The 12,063-nt window shown below is 40.2% G+C and overlaps 1 protein-coding gene across 1 annotated transcript; it reads left to right on the forward strand.

The window, feature by feature from the left end:
* Positions 1–6,233: 6,233 nt before the first annotated feature.
* On the forward strand, positions 6,234–8,480 carry LOC131247840 (probable carotenoid cleavage dioxygenase 4, chloroplastic). Its single transcript, XM_058247756.1, has one exon. It carries the CDS (start codon positions 6,320–6,322, stop codon positions 8,132–8,134), a length of 1,815 nt encoding a protein of 604 aa, XP_058103739.1. The 5' UTR covers positions 6,234–6,319; the 3' UTR covers positions 8,135–8,480.
* Positions 8,481–12,063: the final 3,583 nt, after the last annotated feature.

The following is a 12,063-nucleotide window of genomic DNA, read 5'->3' on the forward strand; positions in this document are numbered from 1 at the left end:
GTATTTGTGTTTTCATTTCAACCCAATAGGAACGACGTTATAAACGGTAAAGATGGCATGCAAACATCACCATAGATGCCAGGAACGTTTCAATGGCAAGAATTTCCCTACACATTTTCCTTTATTGCGGCTCACTTGAGTCTTGGATCCTATTTAGTTTTGGTCTCAAGTCCTAAAATGATCTCAAAAAACTGATGGAAGGTGTGGATTTCTCGTAAACATCACGGTGTGCCCCACCTAACTTTAAGTGCGGTAACTTCCTGTGGAAGGCTTTTGCACGAAATCCGCGTACGCGTTGACGTGACGAGACGTCTTGAAGTTGGCAGGTGTACCGTGCACCAGCACTGTATATTTGCATTGACGTTAGCAAATTATGTAGGTCCCATCATGAGGTATGTGTTATATCCAAACCGTCCATCCATTTGGCAGGCTCATCTTAAGGCTTGAGCCGAAAAATAAGATAGATCTAAAGATCAAATGGACTACACTTCAAAAAGCAGTGGGGGTTGAACATCTACCATTGAAACTCTTTTAAGGGTCACGGAAGTTTCGGATCAATATGAAAGTTGTTTTTCCTCTACATCCATGTAGTTGTTACGTTATTGATAGATTGGATGGAAAAATAAACATTGTGGTAGGCTCTACAAAATTTTTAACGGTGATTTTTTTTTTAAAGAACTCAATCCGAACAGTAGCCAATCAGATCTGACTCATTTTTTTGACGGAGTCGGACTCGGTTCAGGTCAGTCTAACGTTACAACGGATCGGATTGGGTCAGATGACCCAGACTCGGTTCCGGATTTGATTGAGTTCGGGTCAAACCATGCAGAACTCGGACCTGGTCGAGTTGGGCCGAATCCGATTCGACTCGGTCCGATGCCCAGCTCTATCAGCAACTTTAAATAATTGGTGTGCAAATTGCTGGATATGGAGGAAGTGATAAAAGATGAAGAACAAGCATGTATGTTGCTAAATTCTCTTTCGGCGTCGTATGAGTCATCCAAGGACACAATGCGCATCACGAATAAAATCCTCAGTGTCGACACCGTTATCTCAGCGCTTCAAGGGAAGGCTATGAGAAAGCTTAACGATGACATGGAGACATTATCTGATGCACTGTTTACGAGGGGCAAGAATTCTGACCAAGATACGGAGTCTTTGAGGTCAAGATCTAAATCCAAGGGCAAGGAAAAAGGAAAGTTAAAGTGCTGGAATTGTGGGATGGAAGGACATATGAAGAAGGATTGTACAAATCCTAATTCTAAGAGAGAAGAATCTGAGGCTTCATATAGGGAGGCCAATGTTGCCACGTCAGATGGATCTAGTGGATGTGATGGTTATGTTTTGTCTGTATTTACTATCAGACACTTTTACAATGATCGTAAGGACGAGTGGATTATAGATACATGGGCATCTTTTCACATGACTCCTCATTGGAGTTGGTTCGCCAGCTACAGGGAGTGTGATGATGGACAAGTGTTTATGGGTAATGGCATTGCCTGTAATGTTGTGGCTGTTGGTATGGTGCGCATCAAGATGTTTGATAAGACAGCGTACCCTAACTGATGTGAGATACGTTTCTGTCATGAAGAAGAATTTGATTTCTCTTGGTGTACTTGAGGCAATGGGCTGCAAGTTCATAAGTATTGATTGTGCTTTTAAAGTATCTAAGGGGGCACGGGTAATCATGAAAGCGCAATGACTCGGCAACATGTATGGGTTGATTGAGAGCACTTCAACAGGTGCAGTTGCATTGGATGTAACAGATTCCATCTCTGCACGTGTGTGGCATGCTGGGCATGGCCACATGAGCGGGCAGGGCATGAAGGCTGTGACGTGCAGACAGAGATATGGAGCAGGTGGAGCAGTCACCTGTGAGAAGAATCACACGGCATAATCGCAGGATATCAACGAGGTACATGAACGACTCTAATATCGCAGGGGATCCATCTTATATTCAGATGGCTCTAAGCAAGCCTGGTGCTAAGAAGTGGAAAGTAATTATGGGTGATGGGATGGACTCATTGTACCAGATCGACACATGGGAGCTAGTGGAGCTTTCAGTAGGCCGGGAAGCGGTCGGATGCAGGTGGATCCTCAAGAGAATACAACAAAGATACAGAGCGAGGTTGGTAGCGAATGGTTATGCTCAGAGAGAAGGGATCGGCTTGTCAGAGATATTCGCGCTGACGATATAACAGACGTCTATTAGATTTGTGATTGATGCTAGTTGGCTAATGCGATCTTGAGTTGGAAAGGATGGATGTGGAGTCTGCACTTCTACAAGGAAAATTGGAAGAACAGATCTACATGAAGTAACCAGAGTGGTTCAAAGTTAAAGGGGTTGAGAAAAAAGTTTGCAGGAGGTCGTGGTACGACCTGTTGCCTAGGCAGTGGTTTGATTCCTTCATGGTGAGTCAGGAATTGTATGTTGATAACATGTAGATCGCCAATTATGACATGTTTGACATCAATGTATTGAAGACTCGGTTAAGTGAGACATTCAGGATGAAGGATCAGGGGCTGCAAGGATGGTTCTCGGCATTGAGACTGAAAGAGGAGCAGGTTTTGGTAATCACAGGTAGAATACCTTGTGTAGGTATTAATCAAGGATGTAATGGATCAGAAAAAACTGGTGAGCATTCCCTACGCGTCTCTCATCAAGTTTTCCCCAGGATATGTCCCAAAACAGATGAGGAAAAGCAGGATATGTCTCATGGGCCTTATTTGAATGCGGTTGGCAGTGCATGTCATGGTCTGTATTAGACCGGTTATTTCACAGGCTATCAGTGTTGTGAGCAAATACCCTGGCAAACAATATTGGATAGCGGTAAGATGGTACGAAGGACTACGTCTTATCTTTTGAGAATACAGGAACAAAGTTGGTTAGATATGTTGATTCATATTATGCAGGCAGTGTTATAGAAAGTCGACTTCAGGTTACTTGTTTGCACTAGTGGGTGGAGTAATTAGTTGGATGTCCATGTTATCCGACAGGTGCTTGAGGAAGGAGGCGTAACTCTGGAGAAGAGTCACACCAGCGTGAATCCGGAAGACATGATCATTAAGGTCGTTCATACAGAGAAATTCAAGTTCTGTGCAACTTTTCTGGGCTTGACGATGGCATAAAAGAAGAACATAGTGTGCACGAGAAGTTATGATGTGATGTAAAGATAAGAGAAGAGGTCAAGAAATTACACGGTTAAAGATTGAAGACATGGTGAAGATTGTTGTAAAACAGATATCTTAAATCTTGTTTATCGCGCTGCTCGACCAGTCGAGGGACTGACTCAACTAGTCGAAGGTCACTTCGACTGGTCGAAGCCCGTTCGACTCGAAGTCCAGCAACGATGTATTTGGGAATTTCGGGACGCTCGACCAGTCGAGGGACAGGCTCAACTAGTCGAGGGTGACGCAGAAGGTGCACAGTTTGTGCGCAGACTGCGTAAATTTGAGGCGGTTTCTAGGGAGGTGAGTAAGTGGGGTTTCCCCATCTATAAATAGGAGTCCTTAGGGCCATTCTCAGTGCTAAGGCTTTCTAAAAGAGTTCCTAAAAGGGTTTTAGGGTTTCTAAAGAGTGTATCAAGGGTGAGATTCGAGGTTGTTCGAATCGGGTAAGTCCTTTCTCTTTGTAATTTCTATTTTCATAGTGAAGATTTGTCGCTTTGTGCCGTGGTTTTTCCTACAAGGGTTTTTCCATGTTAAATCTTTGTGTTCTCTTGTGATTGCTTGGTGCTCTTGGATTGCTATCTTAGATCCATATCCATGTGTTTCTGCAGACCAAATCTCAACAAAAAGTCACAGCAAAGGTTTAGAGCATGGTTTGGTAGGGCAAAAGTTAGTGGTCCAAAATGTGGGTTGTGCATTCCATTGCTTTTCTTGCTCATCCAGTAGCACAGTTTTAGTCACTGTTAAAGCATTAAAACATTATATAGTGATTGTAAGTATCAATCTCCAAAAGAATTACATTAACATTTCAGTCTTTCAGACGGACATAAATTGTGAACATGAACATTTAAGCAAAGATGTATCTTGTTTTTCTATGGACTCTGTTGGTGTAGCAGTGAGTTTTTTCCTTGTGCTTCTCTCCCTTTCCCCCACTCCCCCCTAGTTATTTGGTGATAACTTGGGTTGAGGAAGGATATACCTTGTGAGAAATGATCGCATACCACAATTGTACACTTAAAGTCTAACATATGCAATGTTTCTTTACTGCTTATGTCTCACTTAAGTGGAACGAAGAAGCCCTGAAAATTGGAACAAATGCTGATCAGGTGGGCCAAACGCATACATTGAGTTAGACTATTGTATGTCCATTGATTTCATTGGTGTGTCCTTTGAAATGAGTGGACCATTCTGGCTTTTATCCCATGTGATCTTTATGTCGTCGGCCACCTTTCATGATGAAGGGAACACTTTACCCCTTCTGTCATTTTTTTTTTTCCAATCAGCTTTGATACTTGCTTGATGACTATCAGGATCTGAAGATCTGAGCTGATTGTGCACCTAAACCACCAATCATTGGCTTCCGATTCCCATAATCATATTTAGTTGCTGTTTGGATCACCGAATTTACAATTTTGAATAGTTGTGCACCTGCAAACCTGTGCGCCTGAATCAATTGGCAACCACTATCTGCAAATCTGTTTCCACACACTTGTTCTTGTTGATTGAATTGTTGGTTCCCAACATAAGAACTTAGATATGATCGCCCGTCTCTGGATGAAATTTTCTGTTTAGTACTCTGAATTGCACTCTGTCAGCTCTCAAATCCAATATATGTTGCCGTCCAATCAATAAACTGAAAATGTTTATCACAAGCATTCCCATCACTGGTATCTGTAACTTGGAAGTTTGTCACTGACATCTGATCCATCAGAAATTTAATTGTGGAACCTCTTGTTGTAGAATTGTGCATGACATTTGTTATCTGATTCATTTGAAGTTTGGCATTGCTCATAGCATTTGATGATACCATTGCTGGTATAGCTACTTGGACTCATTGTTGCAGAAGCTTTTTTAGTTCTGAATATATAATTTACCCATTCATTTCAAACTCTAGCTATGGCTGAGAGCAACTTTGAGTTTTGAGGGAGATGTTAGAATAGATTAGTATGATTTGGTGTATCTTCTAGGTTACTTAGGTGTATATTGTAACTGGATATACAACTTCATACATAATATTGTGTATAAATATGATTAGCTCTTGTAATAAAACATATACCAACTTTTCAGACTGTAGACTCTTTAGTTGATATAGATTACAAAAAGACGACGGCTATAATGTTATACTTACTCATATACTAGTCAAAGGTGAAAAGAGTATATATTCCAAAGGAGAGAGAGATGGAAAAAATAAAATAAAATTAAAACATATGTACACTGAAAATTTACTTTATTCTTCTACGAGTCACATAGATGATTAGATGTAGATTCTTGAGACAATTGAGAGGCGTGCCAGTGCCGCAAACATGAGCATTCATCCAAGCCCATCTCTTTCTCAATCTTATCTGCGTCTACCAAAAATAATAATAAAAATCTTTCTACATCTTTCATACATGGGCCCCTCGAAATATACAAGTATCCACTCCAAGCAAGCCAAGGAGCCTCTTCCACCAGAAAAAAAAAGAAAAAGAAAAGAAAATGCATGATACGTGTGGATTGCTAATTAAATGAGTTTATGATGCGTCAAAGGAGCATGACCATCCTAGCTCATACACACTGCAGCCTTGCATTTTATATATATGCATCTTAATTCAAACCGTGCAGATATTAGGGCATTGTTAGATGCACTGACAGACCGAAAATGAGATGGATTGAAAGATTCCAAATTTCGAATAATGGAAATTTCCTTGTTGAATTTGGATTTGATAAACAAATTTCATTGTAGCCATCGAGTTCAGTGTCATGTTGGGTTATAGATCTTCTAATGTGCAGCCCAGTTGAAGAAGTGCGTGGATTGGGGTACGTATATGATTATAGTCGAGTGAAAAATAAAATAAATTCATACGGTGATGAGTATCCTCTCTCTCTCTCTCCTCTCTTCCAAAATTTTAAAAAGAAAAAAGCTGATAGCAGCCCGCTACATTTATAACACCACATATTGGCTCACCGGCTGCGTCCCCACACATTTGATATGATAATGCATTAAAGGAGTGGGCTCCATCACGTTCAGATTTTTTTATTTTTATTTTTTCTTCTTCTGATAAATAAATGTGAGTAGTAGAATAATGTCACGAGAATTCATACGAAAAAACAAAAGGGTAATAGTTGTGCAGCAGGAGAAAGTGAGGGGGCGTCACTTAATTTGATTTGAGCAATGTACTCTTTTTCTTCCTCTCTTTTCAGTAACAGATTCCTACAACGCTCTACACTTTCCCCTCCTCCACCTCCTCACATCCTTAAAGTCTCCTCTGTTAGGATTGAAGAGAAGCCTCAAAATCCTCAAAGCCCTCCTCCTTCCCCACCTGTGTACAAACCCAACGGAACATCAGCACCACAAGTTCCACAAGTATCCTCCTCCAAACCATCTTCTTCATCTTCATCTTCATCTTCATCTGCTTCTGCTAACAAAATCAAAAGGTTTTCCCAACCCTCTCTTCCTTCCACTTTCTGCAATGTATTTGACGACATCATCAACAAATTCATTGATCCTCCTATCCGTCCTTCTGTCGATCCAAAATACGTACTTGCTGACAACTTTGCACCTGTGAATGAGCTTCCCCCTACAGAATGCCCTGTCATTAAGGGAGAACTTCCTCCCTGCCTAGACGGGGCCTACATTCGCAACGGTCCCAACCCTCAGTACCTCCCACGAGGCCCACACCACCTCTTCGACGGAGATGGCATGCTCCACTCCCTCCGCATTTCCAAAGGCCGCGCTACCTTCTGCAGCCGCTACGTCAAGACTTACAAATTCAACCTCGAGAACCAGGCCGGTTCCCCCATCTTCCCCAACTTCTTCTCCGGCTTCTACAATCTCCCAGGCGCTGCCACGAGGGGGATTGTTACTGCCGCAAGGGTTGTCACCGGCCAGTTCAATCCGACGGGAGGTGTGGGTCTGGCCAATACCAGTCTAGTCTTCTTTGGTAAGAGGCTCTTCGCACTCGGGGAGTCAGACCTCCCGTATACCGTTCGATTGACAGAGGAAGGCGACATTGAGACGGTGGGCCGCTGCGATTTTGACGGTAAGCTATTCATGGGCATGACCGCCCACCCCAAGGTGGACCCAGACACCGGAGAGATATTTGCCTTCCGTTACGGGCCGGTTCCTCCATTTTTGACCTTGTTCCGCTTTGACGCGGAAGGGTCCAAGAAGCCGGACGTGCCCATCTTCTCGATGGTGCAGCCCACACTCCTGCACGACTTCGCCATTACCAAGAGATACGCCATAGTCCCGGACATACAGGTGGTGATGAAGCCCATAGACATGATTGTGGGGAGTGGATCGCCGGTGGGATCGGACCCTCAAAAGGTGCCCAGGATCGGGGTCATCCCGCGTAACGCCACAACTGAATCGGAGATAAGGTGGTTCAACGTGCCCGGATTCAACATCATGCACACCATAAACGCATGGGACGACGAGGATGCGATTGTCCTTGTGGCCCCAAATATATTGTCGATAGAGCACGCATTAGAGCAGATGGAACTAGTGCACTGCACGGTGGAGATGGTGAGGATAGAAATAAAGTCAGGGAAGGTGACGAGGAGGACGATTTCATCAAGGAATCTGGATTTCGGTGTGATAAATCCTAGCTACGTTGGGAAGAAGAATAGATACGCTTATATGGGGTTGGGAGATCCCATGCCTAAGATCTCTGGCGTAGTTAAGCTCGACTACGGTAACAACGGGGTGAAGGAGGCTGTGAGGAACTACGGGGATGGCTGTTTTGGGGGTGAACCTTTCTTCGTAGCTAAGGACCCAGACAATGAAGAGGCAGAAGAAGACGACGGCTACGTGGTGTCGTACGTTCACGATGAGAAGAGAGGGGAGTCAAGGTTCGTGGTGATGGACGCCCAGTCCCCAACCCTCGACATCGTCGCCTCCGTCAAGCTACCTCGCCGGGTTCCTTACGGTTTCCATGGTCTCTTTGTCAGTGAGAGGGACCTCACAAAGCAGTTGCCCCATCACTAGATTACCGACGGAGGACGCGGATTCAGGTTTCCTTATGCCGGATTTGATTGGGTCACTCGTCAAGACAACAACTTTCAATTTTTATTTTTACAATGGTAGGTGGCCAAATCAATTTCTACTGCTAGGTGGGCCAACAAGCTTGGAGTATCTCACACATGGCTTAACCAATTTCTGCCAATAATTCGGACCATGTACTGAATCCGCATCCTTCTGACAACTGAATTATCAGACCAAATTGTGCTTACTTCTCTGCTACTCTGAATTATGTATTTCCTGCATACTCAGAAACAATGTTCATATATACAGAATTTATAACCCTACTTTTAATTAATCTCTTTTCAATTTATATGTGCTTGTGTATCATCTACCATACCATTACATAACGTAGTATGATGTTTACATGGTGCCTAAAATACTCAAGTTGGTAAGCCCATCATTCGGTAAATGTAAAATTTACTCTGCTCGTTATAATTAGGTTCCATCCCTAATATTAAGACTTAAATTAGTAAAATAATCATAATAATAATCACCTGGATTCACAATTCACAGGGACCACACCAAATGGAAGATTTGGAATGGGATGCCAACCATTGATCTATGTGTGGAGACGCCATGTAGTGTCTTTTATTAATCTCATTAACCAGGTCTAACACATTATATATGACGTGCGGCATAAAAATCAAGCCATAATGTGTGAACTTACATTGTTGCCATTGGTATGGCCAATATGATGAGTCTTCAATTGGGTTTGTCTTTTGTAAATACAGTTCAAAAATTGCTCTCATTTGATGAACAAAGCAGACTTTTACATATACGATGAGGTGAATGCCTGTTTCACACACGGTGTGAATTGAAACAAGTGTTGTTTTCCCTCTTTTTCCCTTTCACTCAAGCCAATTTCCAACAATACTTATTACAGGGCCTTTTGTAACAAAAAGCTGGAGCCCACCGCAATGCTTGTATGAATTCCACTTGGTGCATCATTTTCTGCTGCTCTTATTAAAATGTGAGCCAACAAATGAGGTACATCCATAGTCCAAGTGGTCACACCACAAGAAATGATATGATGAAAAAACCCACCATTAAAACTTTCCTAGAGCCTCACGTGTTTATATAGAACAAAAATATTATCTTGATCTAAAACTTTTGTGGGGTCCACTAAGGTTTTAATGGTTGTCATTCAGTCCCCACTATTTCTTCTAGTGTTGCCCACTTGTTTCTTATATCTTGTTCGTTTTTAGGCTCTCATCCTTATATGAGCTGATGAAACTAATAGACGGAATGGATTCCATGGCTCTACAGGGCTTCGTGTTGCATAAAATCTTTATAGGTCGCGTTGCTGGAAACTCACCTCTCCTTTGTCTCTTAAGATCTCTGTTCCAATAATCAATCCTACAATTTCTCTCTCTATGTGCTACATTAACAACCGTCACAAGAGGAAGTGACGCATGCTACGTGGGGCCCTCACTATCTTATCCATTAATTCATTAGTTTTGCAAGTTCATGTTAGGACATGATCAGATATAAAATGAGGAAGATCCAAAACTGAAGTGTAACATTATAAGAAACATTGGTAATTAATGAAAACCTTCTTGGAGGCCATCCTAGTGATGATATACAATTTAACTGCTCATAAGGTCATCACCACCAGGATAAGGGAAAACACAAAATATCAACTTGATCCCATGCTTGCGTGGGCTATAAGAAAGTTTTGATGTTGACAGTTCAAGCATTTGCTCCCACACTCCTGTCTGGACCCTCTGAAGACAATTCAATCTCAATACTATGAAATGATTGAAAATCCTTGGACAGCTATTTTCAGAAATTATAATAGAAAAATATTTATGTTTGGGATTTCAAAGATTTTAAAATTGATCAGACTACCAATGTAAGTAAATCATTTTTGGGATTTTAAATATTTTAAATTTTAACCGGACGAGCTTACCACTGTTTATCTTACTTTTTGCAGCAATGCCTTGAGTGCAATGATTTTTATTTTTTATTTTTTTAAAAGAAAAAAGAAAAAAAAAAAACTTGGGGCTTTAAACTCATTGCCCTTGTACAAGTAGAAATCTAAAAGAATGCCACTTCAGCTCCCACGGTAGAGTGATTCAAACCATTCATATAGTGGGAAATTAATGTAACTTCAAATTGGTTGATTGACAAAAATAATTTATGAGTAATTTTCTTATATACTTTCTCTCTATATTAATGGTGTATAAATATATTGAACGTTTATAAGACAATGAATATAGATACTATCTAAAGATGAAAAGTTTGAAATTTTGGAGGCCTTGATTGATAATTAGTCAGCTGAAGAAGATGCAGTTGCCTAATAATTGGATAGAATCCAAAGAAGCACTGAGTTGTAATTGAAAAAAGAGGGAAGAAGAGAAGATTTGGGGATCTAAATCAAACACACAAAAGGAAATCAATGTCTTTTTAATTTTTTCAAATTTCTATTACTAGAGCCCAAAGCTTTCTAAACTTGTAGAAAATATTGAATTTATATCCCAAGTTTAATCTATCCTAGCCATAGTTTGTCAATCCTGACATGGACTCGGACTGTGTTAGGTCAGTTGACCAGGCATGTCAAAAATTAATTTTTTAATTTGTTTTAATTATAAGATATATAAATAAGACAAAATTCAATAAAAATCTAAGAGTTCTAAGTAAAATTTAAATTTTCTTACTTTTTAGGTAAAGAAGTACTAAGATTAAATGTGTATTATTATTATTATTATTTTTTTTACGCACACACACACACGCCATAGGGGGGATTTCACCCGTGGGTACTGGAACCCTTGACCAGGTGTTGAAACTCGTGAGAGTCTATCACCGGAGCAAGAGTAAGGACCCAATTATGCTTGCACCAATAATTTCCAGCTTAAATAAGAGCAATATTCTAATATTTTGTAACTAAATAGTTCAACACACAATATTTAATAGAAGGCACACAAAAAGATGAAAGGTATTGATCTTCTATTCTAGAAAAATCTCAGTACATGCCTAATTCCAGTGGGTGCCTATGCTATAAATGTTTTAGATCAACCAAGATGAGGTTATGCGTGCTCAAAACTGGTGCCTCTGTTTTCTCTTACCTTTTCTTTTTCCTTCGTTGCATGAAAAGTTATGGGTTGCTTTTGCAGGGGTAAATTTCTCTGATCATTATTTAATTTTTTGATTTATTTCTCCTTTTTGAGAAATGAGAAAGAAGAAAAAGAGGAAGAACGAAAAGAAGAAGTTGTTTTATTTATTTGGTATTATTATTTTCATTCTTTTTTTATTTTTTAAAGAAGAAGAAAATATTGAAGGTGTATTATTTATTTATTTATTTTTCAGAAAAAAAAAAAGAGAAAGAAGAAGATAAGTTATTTTATTTTTTTGATATTTTTATTTTTATTCTTTTTTTTTTCTAAAGTAAAAGAAGAAGAAGAAGATATTAAATGTTTTTTGTATTTCTTTTTTCTTTTTTCTTTTTCAGAAAAAAAGGAGAGCGATGACTAGGGTATTTTAATCCATGAAAAAGACTTGCAGTGTCAGAAGACTTAAAAAAGTTTTGAAAAAGTTAATTAATTACTTAATTAAGGCAGACTTAAGGTGTAGCTTGTTAATAAACACACGCCTCTGTCTATAGAGTTCGTTTTGCATCAGTGATCAAGAATCTTATTGCACTGGGTCTCACATGCTGAGATGGTTCCGTGGTACTGTTAGACGTACAGACTCTTGTTAGTACCATAAATAAGCCATTTTCTCGGAACTGCGTATCAGTGGTGAACTTAACCCTTGAGATTTCCAGAGTTAGAGAGCCATTCCAAATTTTCTTTTCATTGTTCTAAACTCGCCTACAGAGAGTGATGGTCACAATCATTCATTCACCATAATTTCCTTAAGAGAGTCAGAATATAATAGTGCACACCATGGACGGT

The sequence above is a fragment of the Magnolia sinica genome, chromosome 6 (genome assembly GCF_029962835.1).
Source record: "Magnolia sinica isolate HGM2019 chromosome 6, MsV1, whole genome shotgun sequence".
NCBI lineage: Eukaryota > Viridiplantae > Streptophyta > Magnoliopsida > Magnoliales > Magnoliaceae > Magnolia > Magnolia sinica.